This window comes from Echiichthys vipera (assembly GCF_963691815.1).
Source record: "Echiichthys vipera genome assembly, chromosome: 16".
Lineage (NCBI taxonomy): Eukaryota > Metazoa > Chordata > Actinopteri > Perciformes > Trachinidae > Echiichthys > Echiichthys vipera.
In genome coordinates this window covers 17,950,117-17,974,123 of record NC_139841.1, presented here as the reverse complement: position 1 = coordinate 17,974,123, position 24,007 = coordinate 17,950,117, and the positions used below count along the sequence as shown (strand labels likewise).

Genomic DNA, 24,007 nt, shown 5'->3' with positions numbered 1-24,007 from the left:
GCAAGTGTAGCCTACTGACCCCAGGTCTTTCAGGTGTAATCAAATCTCTGAACATCCAATCTTGTGGTTTCACCTAAGTGATGATTTGGTAATCTGATATGGCACATAATCTAAATCCGACACACATACAAGATAAGATAATCCTTTATTAGTCCCACAATGTCCTTATTACAGCAGCAAAGTGGATAGCAAACATAGAAGAAGCATCAATAAGAAACAATAAATTGTAGAACAATATGAACAATATAAACACATCATCTCATCTTCAACCGCTTATCCAAGGTCGGGTTGCGGGGGCAGCAGCTCTAGCAGGGAAATATAAAATATAAGAATAACAGGAAAAATATATACAATATTATTTATATTTTTAATTTACACCAAGGCACAAGGGAAAATATTAGTATTGCACATTGAGTTTGAAATTCACCTGAGCTAAGTATTTCACAATATGAAGTGAACCCAGTTGGTGAACATTATAGTGCAGTTATTGTCAGTCTTGGTGTGTGTGTGGACTACTGGGAGCAGTGCTGGTTGTACAGTTTGACAGCTGCAAGAAGGAAAGACCTGCGATTACAAGGAATTTGACTCCGGCTTTTCATCCCTCTCAATTCACATACACAGAAAAAGACATACAAGGATAACAAAAAGGAAGCTAAACAAAAGCATTCAACTATAGACATATATATATATATATACAAAACACAGGGTACTGGAATTGTAAACATGATAATAGTACAATGGTTCAGAGGTCAAAGGGTAACAGTAAAATCAGTACTAAGTGGTATACCTGTATGGCGTGCATGAATACACCTGTGCAGGTAAGGTTGCTTCCCCACTTAGCAGTGCACACCATTGGTGCACACACCGCAAATCGCCGCATATGATGCTCTTTGTCCCAGAAGCCCATTGTATAGAGCGGAGGAAACCCTGTGCCGTGAGCAGCCATCTTGGATAGACAGATCATACTTGAGCCAGGATAAACCTGCATTCCTCTTCTGAACTGCTCAAGAACACAAAGCCCCCCAAAATACTTCATTTCTGGTAAGGACAGAAGAGAGAAAATGCTCGAACACGCGCATACATACGTTACACAACGTCTGATAAACGTAGATACGCTGGTATTTAAATTGTTAAACAGTTAAGCCAGGCTGTTTGCTAACGTTAATTGGCAAGCTAACGAAGCTAACAGCTAACAGATGGCTAATGCTGGGTTGTTTTTTTGTCTTTATCTTCCAAGAATGTGATATATTATATGTGAAACTGCTAGAAAATATTATTGTACGCGAGAAGGGTTCACTTAATATGGGCTGCCAAGCTAGGTAAACAACGTATTTACCATAATCCAACCCTTTCAGCTAACTAAACTAGCATGTTAAAGATATAATATTATTATAAGTAACCTTTCTAACCTAGTTAACGTTACAATAGTCATATGACTCGATTGCATGTGTACTGATAGAGGCAACCGCCTTACGTCTTGCGATTTATGCTATTTGTTGTCAACCCATTATGATGTCAGTTAGCAGGTAACTAGCTTTAACGTTAACTTAGCTGTCAAAACAGCAAATTTAGGGCCGTGATTGTTAACAGACGCGATCATTTTGTTGGTTACAAACCACGTAAATACCATTATTTTTTCTCCTTCACTTAGTAACATTGCTAGCTATTTTTTTGTGCCAACTAACTTAACAGCAGGGTATTAACCAAACCGATGCTGTCACTTTGCCGGTTGTTAGCCTAAGCTAAGTTAGCTACCGTCGTCGGGGAGCAGGCTTGACGTTAATATTAGTGTCAAATTAAAGGGTTAACATTGGACACTCCGGTCGGGTTTGTTTTGGATGTGTGTGTGTACAGACCGTCCCCTTTTTTTAATTTTGGTTTTTAGTATAGTAGCGATGTCGTGATCGGTTGTTAAGGTCCGGTGATTCCTTAGCAAACAGTGTGTCTTAACCTCCTCCTTGGGCTTGCCGGTACTTTCCCAAACAACAGATGTGTATCATTTAAAAAAAAATTAATTTCGCGACAAAGTGGACCCTTGTATGTCTTAACGTGTTGCAAATGTGGATAGGTCTGGCCTTAATCTAACAAAGTGCTGCATCATATCTGTACATTGTGCCAGTACACAGGTTTGATCTGAAACTTGAATAACAACGTTACTTGTTGATGGTTTTTTTTAGTGATTCTTCTTTCATATAAATGATGTAAAACACCACTTGTGCATTGTTAACGTGTGCTCTGTCTCCCCTGTGAACGGTGATAGTGATGGTCTCATTGCCGTTGTTTTTAGGGCTTTAAAGGAGTCACGTGATTTGAATAGTGGGCACTGTAGCTACATATGTGTCATGATTTCCTGGTAGCCCAGATTTGAGTCGTGCATCCTCCCCTCTATAGGAAGTGGCTGTTGAGAGGAGGAAAGGCAGGGACAGTGTCTCTCTGGAGAAAGAATCTGTGTTTGTGAGTAATGAAGTGCTGAGGCTGCAGTCTGGTCACATGGTCTTTACTGGCCTTCTCTTTGATGGATACTCATGGGGTTCACGTCTCTGTAATTAGCACAAAAAGCTGAAAAGGGAGGTTGGGTATCATAACTGAATGACACTTTGTTTTACTCTTTGTTCCGGGATACCTTCTTTAAAAGCATACTTAAAAGAACACTGAAAACCATCACACAGGGTACAAAGATGTCACATGAGGGTCATGTGATAGGAATCAGCCTGAAAAAAATTCAAGTATTACAACACATCAACTACGTTCACTTCAATCATACTCTAAGAATGTCATGTTTAAAACAAAGGTACCCAGCTTAACACATCAGCTGATTTACATGAATGCAATTAGTAATAGGAGTAAATAAAGTTATACTATTGTCATCATTGAAATCGGCAGACATAGAATTGTAGTGTGAACATGATTGTGATAGCAAGTGTACTGTGGTAATTAATGTTGTATCAAATTTAGCCATGTTTTTTAATAAATAAGTAATAGGGTATATATAAGGGTATATATTTATCCTGATGTGTATGAAGATCACATGGGCAGTTAATGCAGACTGCTTGTTGCTTAAGTTGGTGTTAGCTTGAGTATTTACTAAATGCCAGGTCGAGTTTGTGGAGGACTGTGAGGATGAGCCAAGTCTTTTCTGGGGTCACCAACAAGAACAGTCACAGCCTGCTCTGGTATCCCTGCAAGTTGTTTACATAGTTTCAAATTTTAACATTCAGCAGCTGCTTCTGTTGAAGTCATATTTTTCTTCAGGAAATTTATAGATACCAAAAAATACTTACGATACGAGTTGTCTTAGTTATAAAATTGCATTGCCTAAATTTATTTTCATATTTATCTCTGAACATAAAAGTATACTCTACTAATTATGTTAGCATGTTTTGCTTTTTAAAATATTTTTCTATCAGGCCTCAGATTTATCAGGGCTTTCCTTAAAACTGTTATAGCTGGTGACAGTATGTGCCATCACCATTTTTTTAAAGCAAAGGTGTCAGTGACACCTTGACCTGAATTGACCTCAGCTAAGCGCCCCTGCTGCCCTCTTCATTTCTTGTCTCTGATCCTCTAAATTTACTGACTCACTCACTGACTTACTGAAAGTAAAGACATTTTAGGCTAGCTGTGTCTTTTTTTTCATCCCTGTAAAGTCCTTTTCTCTTTACTAGTCTGCTCCATTTTCATTGCGTCTCTCTTTGATTCTCATATCAAACACATCCACATTTTGGTTGTGTCAGCATTAATCTGGCCAGTCAAACATGGTGACTGAACTGCAGACGTATGAGCATACTACCAGCACTGGACTCTGATGTAGCACAGTGATTTCAGTTTCCAGGAACTGATCTAATACAGTTTGCACTGAGCTGCAGATCAGAAGAAAGCACTGGTTTGAGTCAGACTATCTTTGCCAGGGGCAAAGAAACCATCCGGCAGCTGAATGATTATGCTCCTGTTATTAAGCCTGAATTATTTACTTCTCTACAGCAGTTACACTGTACAGCAGCACCTTGATACAGAATTACAAAGCAGCTTTTATTCAGCACAAATACAACATGACCTTGATGTCAGGAGATGGCATTGTTGATTGAATTTTATGGCGAAATTGTTCAGGAAAGAAACTGTCTGCTTTCTAAGACGGCTTCATCAATGTCATTCATGACTCGATCATTAACTTATGAACAAATCTGTGCATCGCCCCTCGGCTGTTCAACCAGTGTAGTTATGTGAATGCTTTTTTGACATAGTAGTGGTCATACTGTGTCGTAAAAATGAAGGCTTAGTCTGTGTGCTGTGAATGGAGTGTGAACAATGAAGCATCACTGGGTAGCAGATAGGTGTCAGGGCTATTTTTAGCCCAGCTCTGAACATATGATGCTGGATGTGTCCTTATGTGCATATACTGTAAGTGCTACACTGTTTACTTGTAGACTGACTGTCTACAGTGCCATCCAAATTACGGATTACCCTACGTGCTAAAAATGGTCCATCACCTCACATGTCTACATGCCTACATGTCTACCTTTTCATGTAATTTGTAATTATTAAGCCTCTGAAGTATGGATAGAGTATATTTTTAATAAATGCACATCATCATCATTTCTAATGTTTTCATTGAGACTGAAACGTATTTGTCTGTAGGTTGTTAAAGAAAATAAAAAAATGTAATCAAGATGTAGTAAGACAGACATTATGTGCAAGATGATAATAATATTGTTTGTGTTTCCTTCTCCTTTTACCTCAGTGGCTGCTGAGATTCCAGTCTTTGTAATCAGGCAGAGCTCCATTTTTGTTGGAATTGGGAATACTCTAATCAGCTAGGCCCTGTGAAACACCCACAGCAGGCAACAACACACTTAAGTTTACCTCAAGCCAAGTGAACATTTGTGTAGCATGTGAAAGGTCGTCTGAGCTTTGAGCTCTGAAGTAATACTCGTAAAAAATTAAACTTTATTCAAATGTACACTCCAAAGTATTGTCTTAGTATATCAGTTAGCTACTCTTGAATCTCATCATAAATTTTGACTCTGCAAAGAGCCTGCGAAGTTGTGTTTTGTGGTGGTAATAAAAGCATTACATTGCTGTTTTGTTCTGCATTTATTTATGTAAGCAGAAATATGAAGTGTGTGGGAAATGCTGTCATTGCGCCTCCTAGTTTACCAACCAAAGGAAAAAATGTTTGGTTTCATACTTGCACTTTCTTAGCTTTTGCATTTATTTGAATTAAATTGGAAGTAAATTAGCTTCTCATCAAGGTCATTCTTGCTGACATTGATGAACATCATATTTATAATCAGGGAATTTAAGTTTTTGTATGATAATGTTTTTTGATTAGGCACTTGTGTATAAACTCTGTAGCGAAACTGTCTGTTTTGTTATTCATAAAAATGTTTTTAATTATTTTATTCATGTGGAAATAGGTCATCATGCTGATATTCACTAACCCAGCATGCAGAATGAATGTGCTCGGCGTTGAGTTTTAGTGACTGCAGTCAGTTTGTAAGATAAAAAAATGAACTAATGTGCTCTTGCTTGAATGACCTGAAAATGTTTTGGTAGGAAAACATCAAATTGATAGTGTATGTGCCTAAAATTCACCTTTTCTCTCTTTCAGAGCCAAAATGGCCACTGCACCGTACAACTACTCCTACATTTTCAAATACATCATTATTGGTAAGTGAGCACTAGTCATTTTGTTGAGCAGTTCGTAGTGCGTTGATACATCCCATTTCCAAAAGAAGGACCAAAGAACAATCACACCTGAATCTTCTTTTTTGTGTACTGTAATACGACATACACTGAGTAGATCCAGCATGTCTCAGTATGTCTGTTATAGCCTTTTTTTTAGTTTGCTCAGTCTTTAATAAAGAGATTTTTCTGCATCCATCCACTCAGAGACACTAATACTGGATCATCAGACAGACCTATCAGTAAAATTGACAAATGAATTAGTCCACTCAGCTATTCTGTATTCAATGGCGTGTAATGTCTTATTATACCATTCTAGCTGCATGAATTAAAAATCAATCACTAATCCGTAAATGTACTCGTCAGTGCTGCTTATTAATGACCAGTTTAGCACACACTGCAAATGTGTAATAGTTTTGTAAATGCCTTTTCCCTATTAGAATTATGTTCCACCATGCTGACATGTTTGGTAACATTAAGGCTCTAAGTGAACATATTGCTACCTTTTACTCTTACATCCATTTATACACAGACATATGCATAAACAAACACCCACTGCTCTGGGCTATTTATCCTCCTCTTCTGTGAAACCTTTAACACCCTGCCTCAAAGCTAACCGTCAGCTTGGATCTTAAAGGGGAGTGTGAATTGAGTGCGTAAGAGCGGCCGGTGGCTTGTTGCTTTACTTTTTGCTTTGCTTTATGCTCATTACATTTCCCTTCACTGTTCTAGTGAAGGTACGTTACACAGTTTGGTTTTGAAAGGGGAAGTTTTAAGGTCTTGTGATCCCGGTTTTTGCAGTTGCACGCTATTTTCTAAGCTTCTTTTGAATGTTCAAGGCAAGTATAATAAACAGCGAATGCCTCAACCTCGGTGCTGCTTGGTGTTTGTATCCAAATTACTGTTGAATAATTTTTAGCATTTGTGTTCCCCAAAAAGCATCAGTCGTTATTACCACAATATTGGTACGCTTTTAATGTCAAGGTATTCAGTCAAAAATTGATTTTGTCAATAGTATTCACCCCTAGTTTTTGTGATGTCATTCTTTTTTGCTTGCAACATCTGTTTTCTTATTTTGTTGAGCTGCAAATGAGTACACTGGCTAAACGGGCCATAAACCAAATGTATAAATGTCAAATTCAGTAGGACAGTACACATTATATCCAAGTCTTTCTGTTTCTTATCACTCCAATAACAAAGGGGTTGCTACATCATGTATGTGGGCAGCACCAGAGGCTTGAATAGAGAATTGCTTTTCTTCTCTTATTTCCTTGGTTGACCTGAGTTTCTCTCTCTCTCCACAGGGGACATGGGGGTAGGGAAGTCATGTTTGCTTCACCAGTTCACAGAAAAGAAATGTAAGTGCTGCCCTGATTTTGACTCCTTTTTCATGTGTGGCTCAGTGTAAGGTTGCCAGGTTCAACTGGAGTGCCTCAATCGCTTAGATTTCTTCATACGCCAGGCGGAAGTCAGTGGCATAGAAGGCGAGTGTGAGCTCAACAGTGAGAGACTCTTCTTCTGTGTATGAGTCAGCTGCAGCCTCCCATTCCCATTCAGCGCTGTTGTGTTTAGCGCTACTATTAACCAGGCAGATGCTGTGTTCCTCATTCACTTGCCAGCACCGCGCACACGCACACGCACACACGCACACACGCGCACACACACACACACACACACACACACACGTGCTTTAGAGAAGGTTTTCAGTGTCAGCTTAAAAGAAATGTGCCCCTTTTGTGAGCGTTAATACCTTTAATTTACATCTGGGAGTATGATGACGATAAAGACTGATAAATCACTGATGCACCTGCTGCCAGCTAACAATGGAGGTGTGTGTGACTACGCATGTTCACAAAATGTAAATACAACATTATCATCGTAAGCTAAAAATGATTGTAACTTTCATCATCCTGATGGAGGAAGAAAAACTTAAACACACTTTCCGTCACACTAACTGTACACAAAACAGCTAATTCTCTCAAAAAAATTAAAGACTAAGATAAAATATAATACAGGCATTGAAACATAATGTATAATGATCACAAATATGCGTACAGCAACACAAACATGCATGAACATTGAGGGTATAAAATAAGCATCAGTAAAAACTAATTGACCCTAAAGAATCAAATTGAATTCACAGTAACCCCACTTCCTCTCCCCAGTCATGGCAGATTGCCCCCATACGATCGGTGTGGAGTTTGGTACGAGGATAATTGAGGTGAGCGGCCAGAAGATAAAGCTGCAGATTTGGGACACAGCGGGACAAGAACGCTTCAGGGCTGTCACCCGCTCCTACTACCGCGGAGCTGCAGGGGCTCTCATGGTCTACGACATCACCAGGTACGGGGTGCTTGCTGTCTAATAATGTATGTGGGAGATGCAGCCACTGCATGGTCTCAACTTTACATCAAAGCTTAAGAGGAAAGTTAATGGAAGGAAAAGCATCAGATCAGTGCACAGTTCAGCCCTACAGTCTCCCTCCTGAACAAACATGAACAGTTTGTCTTACAGCGGGTGTCTGACCCGCTTGCCCAAACCGTTAGATGGTATCAGGGGTGTGCCAAATAAACGCAGATTAACATGTGGAATGTCTATCCACACCACACCCAACTCCATTGAGGGCCCCTAGGGACCCAGAAACAGTACTTAGCGGGAAAATCTAATATGAGTTATTTACATCTCACACATCGTGTTTCGGTGCTTTGATTCCCCACATATTTTTGTGTCTGCCCTAGCCTGCAGAAAAAACACCAGACTTAAAGGCAACTTAAGCTAGTTTGGCAGAACTCATTCCTACTTTGGGATGGGTATCTCAGTTACTTTGACTCATTGACTTGGTGGTTGTCAATAGGATTAAACTGTAATGTTGAGGAAATGGTACATTTATTGAATACGGGACATTTTAGATTAGTAGCAAATGACCTGACAGTGGAGATATTTACATTATTGTCAGTTACAGACTGACAGCTGCTGGGTCGGACAGGAGTTTGTATGTTTCACCTGTGAGAAATTCACAAATATTAATTCTAAATGCATCTATAACCCCCAAATTCTTTCCTCTGTGTAATTCCTCTCTGTCGCCCTGCTCTCATTGTTGCACCACCCTGATGATGCAGCTGCAGATTCTTTCCTGATCCCTCCTCTGAGATGGCATCGTTAAGTCTTTGCCTGTCGTCATAGTAACCCCTGTCCCTTTGTTGATGTCATGCAGGAGAAGCACGTACAACCATCTCAGCAGCTGGCTGACTGATGCCAGAAATCTCACCAACCCAAATACCGTAAGTATTCAAATGAACATCTTTTCATTTTGCGTGGTGTAATTATTCTGTGCATGTCTTAAACTGTACGTCACTGAACCCACTGCTCTCTGCATGATTTCTTTGACTGTGTAATTTGCTTTCCTCGCGTGTCATCCCTCTTATGTCTTTTAAATGTACCTGTTGTCACTTTAGCTGCTTCATTTCCTTTGTTTCCCCTTTGTCATTTTTCCTGTCCCCTGAGTGCCTGAGCCTGTTTGAAGCCACAGAGTCTTGGCCATTTCTTAAATTAGATTTCTTGGTAAATATGATTATCTCTAAATCACACTGCTCTTATTTGCTGAGCTGTTTCCTCTCAGAGAAGTGTGTTTCTATAATAGGCCCCTTCCACTCTAGGTTTTTTTTCTCCTTTTATATAAACAACACATGTATGGGCTTCCTGTTCAAATGTTTTATTTTGCTAATTTTAAGGATTAATATAACCACAAGATTATTTTTATTTTATATAAATTGAATGGGGAGCAAATCAACAGAAGGCTAATAGCCCTAAGCTGTTTTTCCCTGAAGTATTTTGCGTTGGCCAAGTGGTGGCAGTGTTGCAGCACAAGACAAAACAAGACTACAAGTGTCAACATGTGTTGCTTCCTCAAGTAAGTTTATTTGGCTGCTGTTCAAGATGGGTAAACGAACACATTATTTGATGATTTGACTGACAACGTAGCTTCTAAAATTCAGCTCTGTTTTTCACAGTAGCCAATCATTTTAAAAATGAATTTGATGTAAATTGTATGTTAATCAGTGTTAAATCAGCAGCACTTGATTTGTTTAAAACTTGTTTCCTGGTTTATACTTAACATGCAGCAAGTCTTAGGAGAGTCTATCACCACTACAAGGAACCCTATTACATAGACATCAGTACATTACAAGTCTAATTGCATCACAGTTGCTAGGGGCACCGTCTAGTCTGCACATGTGGGGTTGTCAGTTCCTCAGTGTATCTCTCAATCGATCTCTTAACAGACAACTCCACAGCGTAACAACTGCTTTAGAAACATTCCTCCTGAGGTGCGTAATGGCTGAGCGGTTAGAGCAGTCGCCCCATGTAAAGAGGCTGAAGGTCCTCGATGCAGCGGCCGAAACAGTCCTCCTATTACTACTGCCTATACTATTAATACTGCCTTTGGCTTTCTTAGCTCTTGGAGGCTTGGAAAGCAAACTTCTCCCTGAGAGACCACACTGTCTATTGGATTATCTCACTCTTCCCATTCCTGCCTTCTGTATTCTCAGGTGATCATTCTCATAGGAAACAAAGCCGACCTGGAGGCCCAGAGGGATGTCACGTATGAGGAAGCGAAGCAGTTTGCAGAGGAGAATGGTGAGCGACACACAGAATGTTAGGAAGACAGGAAAGAGGGTTTAAGGTGCAGGAAATGTTTTCCCTTTACATTTCACCGTGCTGTCAGATGTCTCTCTTCAACTCTTTTAGGTATTAACTAATCAGACACGCAAACTTATTCTGCAAAGGCACCTTCCAAAACTGTGACCCTCCGCAATTTCAGCTAAACAATCACAAGAATCCCAGTGAAATGTCTAAATATTTAGAATTAAAATGAGATTCAGAATGTTTATGAAAGGTTGATTTTAAGAGGTAAAAGTGAAGATTAATATCCCTTTCTGTTTATATTGCCAAGACAGAAACTGGGAAAAAGGGACTTGAGGAAAGCAGAGATATTAATTGAATGAGAACTTGGTATTTGAGGTATGCAAGCTTGTAACAATGTTTTACTGATCCTGTCATTGCGCCTGTTCTATGTTCTAAAGGTCTGTTGTTTCTGGAAGCCAGTGCAAAAACGTAAGTCTGCACAGCCTCAACCATTTCAGTGACTGCAGAACATGAAATACCCATTTGCTTAGATTCTTAAACTCCCAGTTGCCTCTTTTCTCACATTTGTGTTTATGCTCCGTGTTCAGAGGTGAAAACGTAGAGGACGCCTTCCTGGAAGCTGCAAAGAAGATCTACCAGAACATCCAAGATGGCAGCCTGGACCTGAACGCCGCTGAGTCGGGGGTCCAGCACAAGCCCTCTGCCCCCCAGGGCGGCCGGCTAACCAGCGAACCACAGCCTCAGAGGGAAGGCTGCGGATGCTAATGACCAAGCAAACCCCCTCCACCCCCCACCCCCCCTTCCTCTCTCTCCATCTGTCCTGCCCGCCCTCCCTCAACCACCACCCCACCCCCCATCCATCCATTCCACCGTACGTCAACCCACCCTCCTTTCTTCACTGCACCAGAAGCTGCACGAGAGCAAGGCTGCGGAGGGAAGGAACGGGAATGGATATCGACTTGGGCCAGACTGAGCTGGGCTGTGTGGACTACATCTCTCCCCTCCTCCCCTCTGCCTCCCTTCGTTTGCTGTCTCACTCCTCCTCTCTAAACTTTCAGTGTGTTGTTGTCCCATAACTCTCCTCTTTCGCTCCCCTCCGCTCCTCTTGCACCATTCAGTCCAGTTCCCCTCGTCATAGTATCGTTGACGCCACCAAGCATTACACGGGTTACTGACACTTTAGATAGATGTAACGTTCATATGATAATGATAAACCGAGACTGTTTTTTTTCTTTTTAGGTTTGGTTTTATAGCTATATATGATATGTAAACACTGCATTAGGTTTCATCCACCACTGATCAGTTCTGTATGAATCAGATCTAAATTATACGCTCAAACTCCTGACGTCTCTCCTGCATGGTTTACCAATCCAGCATTTTACCGAGACATGCGGGTGTGATGTCTCACTCGTCAATTTTTTTTTTTTGTGGGAAGGCAATGAAGTAGTGTATTATGCAGCCAAACCAGTAGAGGCTTCAGTGTGTGTCAAAGAATGTGTAGCCGAGTGAGCTTTTTCAGCAGGATTCAAACCTGCTTGTGGCTTTTAACTCTGTTCCTGCTGCTCGGCACAAAGAGAGTACCTTTGCCAGGTGTGGCAACACTGATGTTCTCAGGAAAGAGAGGGAAAATAATTTAGGAAACCAGGAATTGCCACAGATTTCTTGTTAGTGATTCATCCGTCTCTCCTCTGCGACTTCATAGAAAGGAACATTGGTTGTTTTCCAGCTGTTGTGTGTGTGTGTGTGTTTGTTAGTGTATATGTTAAGTTGGATGGGAGTTTCATTTAACTTAAAGAAAAAAAAAAAGGCTTTTTGATGGAACTATTCATTCACATCGGTTTCTTAGCACCAGCTCTCCCTCCCCTCACTCGCCTGACCCCTAAAAACGCTCCCCCCAGGTCATATCAACAGATTCTGTCTTTACCAGCATTTTCTTTGTCATTGTTTGTTGCCTTATTCTAATTATTACTCTTAAATCTTTGTGTTGCTGCACTTGCTCTTCACACCGCTGTTAAGACTCACCCCGAGTCAATAAATCAACTCTTTTAGATAACTTTGTGCATTTTACTGGAGAATAATGTAAAAATGCAAGTGGTGGCTCACATGCTGAAATTAACTCAGAATTATCAGCAGAATGGTCTTAAAACTATCAACACTCCTTTTATCTCAAGTGCTGCACTGAAGAGCTGATCTGTTGTCCATTTGGGCAGTTGTTTTGTTCCTCTGCCTCGCATAATACAACACCAAGCAGCATGTCCCCCTGAAACAATTGTCAAAACCCAATTGTTTTTTTCTTTTTTCAAGTACAATTTTTCTGTACCATAGAGTGATTCCCTGATTGGACAGCTGTATATATTGCTTCTTAACTATTGGTGATAACCTCGCTACTTGGGATTTAGAAATTTATTTGCTGGCTCTGCCAAGATCTGTACAGTTGACGTGCTAGTGGGTTGCCTGTAATTCATGCTTGGGGAATTCTGTAACATAGTTTCTATTAATAAATGTATGTAAAGAATGGACACCTAGACAACCACCCCCCAACCACCCCGTCTGCACACTACTGAACCTGTTGATTGGTTGAGGGGAGAGGAAGTGGATGGATATGTGCAAACTAGTATTTATGTCTGTAAACTCTGATTTTACCCATTTCTGTATGGAGTGGAGAATGGGGCACTTTTATGTTTATATTCTCTTCTTTTTTCCACCACCATCATCGCTCCTCCTCCTGGGAGGTGCCTGTGTCGCTGTCTTAACTTTTGGGGAGTGGGGATTGGTTTGTTATTGTGGGAAGTTGGTGGGCTGGGTCTTCCTTTTTCCTGTGTCCCACCTCTTTGCAGTCTGAGTGACCACTTCCTGCTTTTGTCTGTCCACAAGTACAAAAAAAAGTACATATGTATAAATTTTTAAGGAGCTGTGCTAACATTTAAATGCATTCTTGAGTGTATATGATTTTAAAAATGTTGACATTTTGATTTTAATGACAAAATACTCTAGACAGAAAAAATAAATTATACATAACCTGTTGCTGTATGTCTTGTGATCTGTTATTTCTTCACCAGAAACAGGCTTAAATAAACAGAAAGGTTGCTCTGGTTGAATATTAATTAGTGGCTGTTTCGACTTAGGAAAAAGAACTAGACTCAGTTATGTATTTCAAGTAGCACAACTGCTTTGTATTTTATTGCAACAAAAATTGCACCAAGGCTAGAGGGAGAAACAAATAGGAAAAAGAAAACGTATTTACAAAGGAAAGGAAAAGTTTGTCTACAAAATTGGTGAGGAGGCTTAGACATTAAAGTAGAGTAGTGGTATGGTTGGTAAAGGAGCGTAATAAAAAAAAAAAGAAAGCCAAAACTGACAGTACCATGTTGAATTTAAGGCAGCTTGCAGTTGACTTGTGTCCTCAGGCTTCGCAGTCAGACAGGGCACGTGGGGTGAGGCGACTACAGCACAAATACTGAAAATGTCAGAGAGTTACTGACGAGCACAAAGGAACATACGATGTTACAGTGGAATTTCATGGCTTCTTTTAGTCTATAATGGTCAGCTTCTCACGGATTCATTATTTTGTAAGACAGCAAGTGACAGATCCATAAACATTTCAGTCCAGTGTTTCCCCCAGGATAGTTCTGCTGGGGTGGAAAGGCCTCTGAAACAGCATTTAGACCACATGACAAACCCTCTATCAAAACTAATTCTCTCAGCAAAGAGTCCCTACAGTGGTCAGAGAAACACTTTGAGTCTGTGATCCCTCCTTACGGATCAAACAGCATGCTGCTGCAAGGCCGAGCTGCTACTGATGGCTTTTGTGACTGGAATATAGAGAAAGATGAATCAGATTTATAAAAAATAAAAAAAGGTCCAGTCTAAGGACAACATAAAAAAAAACAGTCAGATCCACAAAGTAGCAGATCGTGCACTCTGGTCCCTCTCCAGTATAGACCGGAGAAAAAGGTTTTTGGTATGGCAATCACAAATTTAAATCAACACAGCTATTCTAAACAACCTGGCCACATTTCTGCACAATAGTGTTTTAAGGCATTGTTACCGAAGCGAAGCGAAACAAAAAGGTGATGGCCAGTAGCTCATTCAGCCTCATTTGCTTGCTCCCATTATTATTTTATGGCACCTGGTTGCAAATACTGCAAAAAGCATTCATACAGAACAAACACTTGACATGTTTTCATCACTCAACAACACAGAACCAATCACTGATGAAATGGTACAAGGCAAAAATGGGATGTGTTGGACAGATGCATAACACAAACACTGAGATTCCAGAAGCTCCCTAATTCTTACAGGTGAAAATGGAAATATGACATCAGTCTTTTAAGTGTTAGAAGGCATCCTAGGACAAGATGAGGTCAAGTGTTTTTGCTTATCGTCATCGATGAAAAATCAAACACTTGTAATAGCGATGGATACAAATATCACAGGCCTCTTTTCTACTTGTGTCAACGATAAAGGGGAAAAGGCAACTAGGATACATAAGACATGATCATTTCAAAAATGATTGGTGAAAAGTCATGTTGATAAAGAATTGGCCCTGTGCCTTTCATGAAGGCCAAAAGACACTATCCGTTCATGGTTAAGTCTTTTCAATATTGCAAATCCTGTCTGACGACGTCTACAGAGATTCCTTTGATTCCATCCACAATGACCACAAGCTTAAGTGTTTCAGAGTTTACTGTAGTGTGAAAACCTACACTCTGCTGCTGCTCTCCCACTGGCTTTACCCTCAAATCTCTCCGACACGAGCTCAGCATGGACCGCAGTTCATGCGCATGCTCAGAAAAAAGGGGTAGTGTAAGATACAGTTCATATCAGTTTTATATCTTTGTAGTTTAAGATTTTATCGCGCTACCTCTGAACAATGTCACTGATTTCTTTGACAGACGACAGCAGCTTGCTGAAGTCCTGCTGTGCGTTGGCGCCCCCAGTAGCGGTGGGGCAGATTTGCAGCTCACGCAGGCTGTTCTCAAGCTTGTTGATGGCCTCGCGGAAGGCAAACTTGTTCCTCATCTGCTGTATGGAGTCGACGTAACTCACGCAGTACTTTGACAGGTTCTTGCCGGCCTCCAGCACAGCGCTGTGGCTACCCGTCTGCTCAGAGTTGCGGAAAATGGCTGCACGGAGCAGTTCGCTACCTTCCAGCACCATCTCCCGTGTCACGGCCGAGTTGGGGGTGCGCTCGGTACCTTGGCGGGGTGCAGTTTTGCGAAGGGAACGTCGGGTGTTCACTAGGGGGATGAAAGCAGTGGGCGAGCTCAGATCGCCGGGGGAAGTGAGGGAGGAAGAGAAACCTCCAAGGCTCTGACTGGAGAGGGAGGTGGTCACTGAAGTGGAGGAGGTGGAGGTCTTTAACGGTTGAGGTTTGGACGTGGAGCCCAGGGGCAGCTTCTTGGAGCCCTCACTGAGGGGTGAGCGGGCTTGGTCACTGGCAGTGGTTGTGTGGTGGGGCTCTGAGAGAGAGGGATGGCCCTTAGCTTTGATGTCTGATGTGGTGGATGAGGGGGAGGGGAGTTCTAGAGTGGGGCTGCGGGAATTTTTGCCTGTTTTGGCATTGGTGGGTGGTGGAGGTGGGGCTGGCTTGGGTTTCTGTAACTTTCCTCTTTCCCTGACAGAAGAAGAGTCCACAGTGTGCCTGTGTCTGCGGGCCCTGCACTCGTCTCCAGCTGCCCCTAAAGCAGGGAACACATTGGGCTTGAGAAGCTCAGCGTGGAGTGCGCTGGTCTTGGAGTTCTCCAGTCCCGGCAACCCTGGCCTCCTGACCACCTTAGGTGTTAATGCCTGGGGACTGGAACCAGGACTGGGATCAGTGTCTTTGCCTAAGAAGGCAGAGGAAACATCTGATGAGGTGTTCAAACGTGGCGGGGGAGTCAGGGTGCCCATTCGAGGGGCGCTCTCCCCTTTTTGCTCACTGGTTCTCTTGCGTGGCAGAGCTGGCTTTCCCCCAAAGGTGCCTGAGTCAAAGTGGCGCTGCCCGAGGTCTCGTGGCAGTGTGACAGATTTCCATTCCGTGCCATCTGAGCCGATGGGAATGCTGGAGGACCAGAGAAAACGCTTTGAGTTAGACATGGATTCCTCCTCACTGGGCGGTGTTGTAGCTGCTTTTCCTCCAGGGCCAGGCACTGCTGGAGCTCCCTTCTTCCTGGGAAACAAAGGTCCTGGGTAGGTAGGAGCACCATTGGTGATGCCCCCTGCCCCATTATTGTTACTCAGGAACTTTGTGGAGTCGAGGCCATGTGTGATGTCATTAATGGCCAAAGATGCACCGTTGTTGAAGCTGTCACTGTCTCGAGGATCTGAAGTCACGCCCCTCCTGTCATGATTGATGTCCATCTCTCTGAAAGAGGAGCTGCGTTTGGGCGGAGCTGGGGCATTCTTTTTCTTTTTCTTTATGAGACTGAGAAAGCCACTGCCTCGTGTCTTGTCCTTGTCTTTAGGTATCAAGCGGTCATCCTCATTCAGGTTACTGTCCAGGAGGGGGCGCTCTTTCCTGGGGAGCATCGGTGACGACACAGCTACCTCAGGCTCCAATAGATCTGAGGAAGAGCCCAAAAAAAATCAGAAAATCCAATTATAAAGAAGAATAAAATAGGTTTCAAAAATACAAAATACCTTGACAGACTGGAAAATTATTAACTATTTTACAACAAGTTGAAGCATCATGGGTAAGAGGTGCAGTGAGTGTGAGTGCATCTCACCTGGACTATCTGCATCCCGGTTGTCCATGTTTTTACGGAGAGTTCTGGTTTTGGTGGGCAGCTGTGGAGCCTGCTGGATGGGACCTAATGTCGCCTTCTTCCCTTTCTTGCCCAGCTCCTTTTCCACCTCTATCAGTAAAGATACAGTTGAGATTAAACAAGCTTATCACATTTTGATAGCAATGACAGAAAACTCATTACAAGAGTGTATCTATGGATATTACAAAATAACACCCACAAGCAAAAGATGATTTGGATATAAAAGAAAGAAGTACTGACCGTCAGAGATGCTGGACTCCTGGAACATGGTCTCAAAGGCTTGGTGTGTTTCAGCAAAAGACGGACGTTCTGAGGGGTTCCACCTCCAACCTGACAGGAAAACAAAACAAAAGAATTAAAAAGTTAAGAGTACCTCTAATTGTAATCTGGAAGAATTACAAGAATGGAGGTTAGGTGATGATTTGGATAAAAATGATACCATGGCAAATCAGTAAACCCTAATCTTTAATTAATTTCTTGGGACAGTAAACTAACTTTGAAGCACTTTGGCAGAATAGGAATTTTGGCCGATTAATACTATCAGTTAAAAATAAAAAAAACATTTTATTTTGAAAAGCAATTAAAAGTAATTAATTAAAGAAATATAGGCTATATCTTAAATACAGCTCATGGGGGTGACACTTGAAGTAGCTTACTGAAGAACTGGAAATCCAACTTGCTAGCGCCAAGATAGCTTTTTCTTCTTCTGAGTTCATGGCTCTCACAACTGACTGCTGGACGGCGCTCACAACAAAAATGTGTAACATCGAAGAGGACTGGTAGGTTAAATCAGCCGTCAGGTAGTACAGTACGTCCGGTAAACACACAGCTGACAACCCCGCTGCTGCATGTGTCCACGACAATGCAAGCAACATTTTGGCTGCCAGCTCTGCCATATGCGTGAGTTGCACTCAGTTTCCTGCTTGTCTATAAACGGTGAATATCGGTTAATGGTCAGAAAAAAAAAATCTAAATTAGCATCCCTACTACTCACAGTCCCTCATGAGCTCGTAGACCTTCTCGGGGCAGCCCTCGGGTCGGTCCATACGGTAGTCTTTCTCCAGCAGCTCGTACACTTGGGACAGGTCAATGCCAGGGTACGGAGACATGCCGTAGGTGGCGATCTCCCACAGCAGCACACCAAATGCTGGAGATGGACGCACAAGACAGCTAGTTGTGCTATTCATGCAACAACAGCAAATGCCAAGAGCTAAATAGCTAGAAATGTAAAGTCATGGTGAGAATAAGTGAAATACTATAATGAGTAAAATTGTTTCCCGTTGTTGAATAGGAACCTGAAAAAAATGAGCTATTCAAGCAGGGACATTATGAATACATTTTAGCGTTTAGCGATGAGATCAAACTTACCCCAGACATCAGACTTAATAGAGAACTTGTTGTAGGCCAGACTCTCTGGAGCGGTCCACTTGATAGGGAACTTGGCCCCGGCATGAGCTGTGTAGGTGTCTCCTGTCATTAGCCTGCTCAGACCGAAGTCTGCAACCTTTACCAGGTGGTTCTCCCCGACCAGACAGTTACGGGCAGCTAGGTCCCTGCAGAAAACAATAAGAGAATGAATGATGAAGAGGAGACCGTGGTGGATTCTTGACTTTCTAAAATCAGAAACTAACGTGTACACACACACACACACACACACACACACACACACACACACACACACACACACACACACACACACACACACACACACACACACACACACACACACACACACACACACACACACACACACACACACACACACACACACGCACACGCACACGCACACGCACACGCACACGCACACGCACACACAAGAATTTAAGAAATAAAACATCAATAGTATGCCTATTGTAGTATGTTACGACATCCTGGATTTCTACAGATGTGTGTGGAGAAGTCACAAGCTGAATCTTGTCAGGTTTAAAAATTAAAATGCAGTTTGGCAAATACGGAAGACATAAATCCTCTCATTGCTTCTAAAGGACCTTGTTAAACGTGCCAGAACAAACGAGCTATGTAACAAGGACCTGTCTGTGATGAAAGAGAGCAGAGCAGCTCAGGAATGGGGAGAAAGGAGAAAATGAGATTTTAGGACAAAGAAGATGTTTTCTTTATTATCTGTGTGGCTCTGAGACAGGTAATCAGGCTGCCTGACAAACCTCTGACGGCAAAAACTGAAATGCATTCAGTATTCAGAGTATGATCTTTGCACCCACCTGTGTATAAAGTTTTTTTTCTCCAGGTACTCCATGGCAGAGGAGATCTGTGTGGCCATGTGGAGCAGCACCACAGCATTGACCTCCTCTCTGTTGCACTCCCTCAGGTAGTCTAGTAGGTTGCCATGGGTCATAAACTCTGTGATGATGTAAAAGGGCGGCTCCCGTGTGCACACACCTGCCAAGGAAACAAGTTTGCAGACCAAAACGCATCAATATTTACTTTCTGTGCTTGTATGTTACTGTCATTAGCTTTTATGTAGGAAACATTTTGGAAATATAGTTCTGTACGAGATAATACGTACAGTAGTTCATGTGAGCCTCTATTCAAATGCAGGTTATATGATATACTCAGAAGGCCTCTTTTAAAAAGTTACTTACCTAACAATTGTACCAGGTTGGGGTGTTTGATCTCTTTCATGACAGCGGCCTCCTTGAGAAACTCCTCCACCTCCATTGTATCCTCCTGTACAGTTAATGGCAAAAAGTGAGCACGGGCATAAGCTGGCTGCGGTTGCATCAATAAAACACCAGATGGTAGCATTATTCAGCCAAAATACAGATTTAAAGGTGACACTTAATATGTGATGATGGCAGGTCTCAAAATGTTTCGTCTTGATTGATATTGACAGACGTATGTCCTTTTCTCACAGTGTCAAATGTATGACATTATAAATCCAATATTATCTCGCACAGACACCTCTTTTACCTTTAGTGTCTTGACGGCCACAGTGAGGTTGTACTTTTTCCAAACACCCTCGTACACTTCCCCGTACTGGCCCCCTCCCAGCTTGTGCTTCATGGTAATGTCAGTGCGCTCCATCTCCCACTTATCGTAGTTGGGAGAAACTCCGTAGATGGTGGGCTTGTTGCGCTTCGGCGCGGGGTAGTGCAGCGTGGTGATAAGGCCGTCGGCCACCGTGGAATGGTGGTGCACCAGCTCCGCCAGTGTGTTGAAACGGCTTTCCGATGAGACGTACAGCTGGAGGAGAAAGAGATTCTACATTTGAGTAGATGTGTATGAGAGAGTCAGTTCAGCTTAGAATGTCAACAGAATTTTTAGCAACTATCTGTGAAAACACAATTTCCTAAACCAAATATCAGCCGTAGATTTGGATTAATACAAGGTAAATTATTTTCAGAGAGGAACTTTATATTCTGCACAGGTCAAAGGATTGACCACTTAAGATTTTAATAAACAAATGACATGCTCATGTTACATGATGACTACTGTGTAAAATGCATTGAAGTGGTTATGCTGCTTATACGCCATGTCTGAAAACAATACATGATATTAAGGAAATCAAATTTAAGGACTTTTCAAGAATTTTCCAGGCCCATTGCCCTCAAATTCGAGGAGCCAACAAGGCATAGTTTGAGGTGAGTTTTGAGGCCTATTACTGTTACGACAATAAGAATTTATTTAATGAGAATTAGCCGGCTAGTGTAGGACACGTGCAGGAGACACATACAGACAGAAAGTAGAATATTTACTAATGTTAAATAAACCCTGTGAAGGAATTTGATAAAAAGGTATGAAATGTATTGTTTGGCAAAATGTTGATGCTTGAAACACATCTTAAACTCTGCAGCACAGAAGATCTATACAATCAGCACAGTTTGAAGATTAGTGTCACCAATTCAGCATCTAACCACATGTCTCCCCATCTATTCTTGAGTAATGATCTTAATTAATGGACCGAAACATTATGATGTCACACTGAAGGTGACCTTTGGGGTATAAAATATCATCACTTCAACATTTTATCCTAATAGACATTCGTGTGAAATGGTGTCATAATTAGCAGAGAAATTCCTGAGTTACGTCCAAAAAGGTTTTTTGTGAAGTCACAGTGACCTTGATCTTTGACCTCCAAAACCTAACCAGTTTATCCTTGAGTCCAAGTGGACATGTGTGGACATTTGAAGAAAATCGCTTAAGGGGTTCCTGAGAGCGTGTTCACATGAATGGGACGGATTGACGGACAGACCCAAAAACATAATGCCCGTGGGAACCGTGTAATCCAAGTCTTGACAAAACGACACTAAGACCTTTTCTTCATAGAGAATGGTCTTAGCCCATTCAAAACTCACAAGGCATTTGTCAGGAAGCTGGTGGACGGAAGGATATTGGTCAGGGCTTGGTGGACACAGTCTTTTCCATTGTCCAAGTCTTACATAACCCGTAAAATGATTTGCTCTACAATCTGCACTGTTCACTTCTTTACTTGTGAACAGGCTCTTTGACTGAGCTGAAGGCATGTGGGAGAAAAATGGAAAAAGTGCAGTGAAAAGACCTTTGAAATCGAAAGAGGATTTAGTGGACAGTTGGCCACTCTCCTGGCTTAAACCTCGACCAGTTACTAAATTAAAGAGGTGAAAAATATCAACATAAAAACTTTAGTTATTCAGAGCAGTATTAATCACAGAGTCAGTGTGAAACAAAGCTGCAGCTCGGGGGAGTTCTGAGGTAATCTCAAATTACAGGAGAAGTCTATCATACCAGACTCTTGAGTATTAGCTCAGTGGGAGGATGGAAAACAATATGAGATGGGGAACTGTGTGTGTGTGTGTGTGTGTGTGTGTGTGTGTGTGTGTGTGTGTGTGTGTGTGTGTGTGTGTGTGTGTGTGTGTGTGTGTGTGTGTGTGTGTGTGTGTGTGTGTGTGTGTGTGTGTGTGTGTGTGTGTGTGTGTGTGTGTGTGTGTGTGTGTGCGTGCGTGCGTGCGTGCGTGCGTGCGTGCGTGCGTGCGTGCGTGCGTGCGTGCGTGCGTGTGTGTGTGTGTGTTTGCATACTTGGCTGCATCTGTCTGTGCTAACGCATGTCTTAGCAAGGGCGTCTGTGTCTGGCTGGCCTCGGCTCTGCTGGCCATTATGAGCAGCACAGTGGTGGTTAGAGGCATTCTTGCCATAGCTAGCGTTCCTCAAGCTAGCTCACCTCACTGCATCACAGACAGGAGAGTGACACGGCCAAAATGGCAGTGGCTTCTCCACTGACATAGCCATTTGGGGGAATCCCAGCGAAGAAATTCAGCCGTACTTACAAATATGGCCTACACTTGACCATCAGGATGGAATACCCTGCACCTTTTTTAATAGCTCTTACTATAACCATGTGCTGCAGACACCCTGTTTTCTTTACCTAAACTGAGTTTAGGGAAACTAAAATTATAGAATGATCATCTGAAGTTCAATATCGTTACTGCAATAAACAAGTAAAACCACATCTAGCAATGATGTTTAGCTACTAGATTAATTTAGACCCCAACATAAGTGAAAGTAGGATGAGTCTTGGGGCATTTGTAAGCATGAGCTTGGGTTATAGTATTCAGTTGTCAATGTACGGTAATCACACATTTATTACTAAGCAGAGAGAAGCTGTGTGTATGCAGTACGTGTTTGTGTTTCCTGATGCCTACCTTGCCGTCAGACGCAGTGTTAATCCTGTAATGGTAGACTCTCCCCTCGTACCGCAGCGAAATAGACCTCTGGCCGGGGCTGCTCTCACTCTCGCGGACCAGAAAGCTTCCGTTGATGCCCGAGCTGAGCAGGTACTCTGCAGCGTTGCGTGACACAGGTCCATGGTACCAGCTGTGCTTCTCAAGGCTGTTGACAGGAGTGATGTAGTTGGACGGCACCCAGCCCTGGCCATTCTTGGTCTGTGCCTCACACCACTCGCCATTGTGGTTGTAACCCAGCACACGCAGCTTCTCTCCTACACAAGTTATGAGATTCCATTTAATTATGATCCAGGAAGTACCTCATTGGCTACATACCCATACATTCATATTATCTTCAATGGTTATAGCTCATTCCTGTTATCTCGGAGAGAGTATTTCAAGGGGTGGGATTGTTGTGAATCTTCTGTAATTTTTGTGCTGAGAAGAGGCTGCAATGGCATGGACACTGTACTTGAACTGAAGTCAGTTTTAAGTCAGACATGCAGGAATTCCCTGTATCTAATGTCATGTTTCCGCATTATCAGAAACTCTGGCAGGGGTTTTTCTTTTCAACCAGTCATTAAGTGACATAGACTACAGATATGCGCTTTAGATTTCATTGGATAAATCACATGTAAAACCTATAAATGGCCACATTTTGTTTACTCAAACTTCATATTAGTTATTTATCTGACAATGTAGACCTTTCTTGTGCAACTACTCATATAAGAACGAACAGGAAAGTATCATTGTTCAGGACATTTTCTTGTTTATTCCGGTGCATATGTTCTCTCCTTCCTTCCTCTGTCTGTGTGATACATCTGTGGTATTGTTTTACAGTCGCTCCAGACAAAAAAAGAAAAAAGAAAACATGTGCGAGACCATCATCAGGAAGTGAGAGTCAGACAGGGATGAAGACAGAGAGGGAAGGAGACAGGAAGTAAACAAGCAGATCCCAATAAAATTCATAAACTTATTGAAACTTAAACTTTCTCTCGTCATTTTGCATGTCACTACAAAGTGACAGTTGTCAGACATATTTTTTTAAATCATTGGGATTGTCAGTAACCCCTGTATCAAATTGGTCTGAATTAGGGCTGGGCGATGCAACGTTTCTAATGCAATGTCAAAAAAACAGCAGTCAAACTGTTATAGCATAATTATGTAACTGTATTATAGCATAATTATGTCATTTAAACGGCACTTTACAGTATGTTCCGATCATTGCACATTCTTAATAAAATAAGAAAATACTAAGTACTTTTCATTTCTCAAAAG

At 42.0% G+C, this 24,007-nt stretch overlaps 2 protein-coding genes across 5 annotated transcripts in view; one reads left to right on the top strand and one right to left on the bottom strand.

Moving 5' to 3' along the window:
• The first annotated feature begins 922 nt into the window (after positions 1-922).
• rab14l (RAB14, member RAS oncogene family, like) lies at positions 923-13,350 on the top strand. Its single transcript, XM_083930061.1, has 8 exons — positions 923-1,041; positions 5,609-5,667; positions 6,987-7,040; positions 7,848-8,025; positions 8,897-8,963; positions 10,230-10,317; positions 10,764-10,794; positions 10,914-13,350. The coding sequence occupies exons 2-8, from the start codon at positions 5,616-5,618 to the stop codon at positions 11,089-11,091; spliced, it is 648 nt and encodes a 215-aa protein (XP_083786187.1). The 5' UTR covers positions 923-1,041; positions 5,609-5,615; the 3' UTR covers positions 11,092-13,350.
• A 180-nt stretch (positions 13,351-13,530) lies between these two features.
• abl1 (c-abl oncogene 1, non-receptor tyrosine kinase) overlaps positions 13,531-24,007 on the bottom strand; it is a 31,729-nt gene continuing 21,252 nt past the window's right edge. For 2 of the 4 annotated variants that reach the window (XM_083930070.1, XM_083930072.1), the window contains exons 3-11: positions 22,709-23,004; positions 20,001-20,291; positions 19,673-19,757; positions 19,292-19,469; positions 18,441-18,625; positions 18,067-18,219; positions 17,313-17,402; positions 17,034-17,162; positions 13,531-16,871 (exon numbers count right to left, since the gene is read on the bottom strand). In XM_083930070.1, coding sequence (XP_083786196.1) covers positions 15,187-16,871; positions 17,034-17,162; positions 17,313-17,402; positions 18,067-18,219; positions 18,441-18,625; positions 19,292-19,469; positions 19,673-19,757; positions 20,001-20,291; positions 22,709-23,004 — 3,092 coding nt within the window. In that variant the 3' untranslated portion in view covers positions 13,531-15,186. The remainder of the gene's footprint in view (positions 16,872-17,033; positions 17,163-17,312; positions 17,403-18,066; positions 18,220-18,440; positions 18,626-19,291; positions 19,470-19,672; positions 19,758-20,000; positions 20,292-22,708; positions 23,005-24,007) is intronic. The other 2 variants (XM_083930071.1, XM_083930073.1) reach the window with 1 other exon arrangement.

Bases quoted from the DNA above. Each gene is read 5' to 3' on its own strand.
- rab14l (XM_083930061.1), top strand. From the start codon at position 5,616: ATGGCCACTGCACCGTACAACTACTCCTACATTTTCAAATACATCATT. The intron at 5,668-6,986 runs GTAAGTGAGCAC...CTCTCTCCACAG, and splicing joins TTTCAAATACATCATTATTG to GGGACATGGGGGTAGGGAAG. The intron at 7,041-7,847 runs GTAAGTGCTGCC...TCCTCTCCCCAG, and splicing joins CCAGTTCACAGAAAAGAAAT to TCATGGCAGATTGCCCCCAT.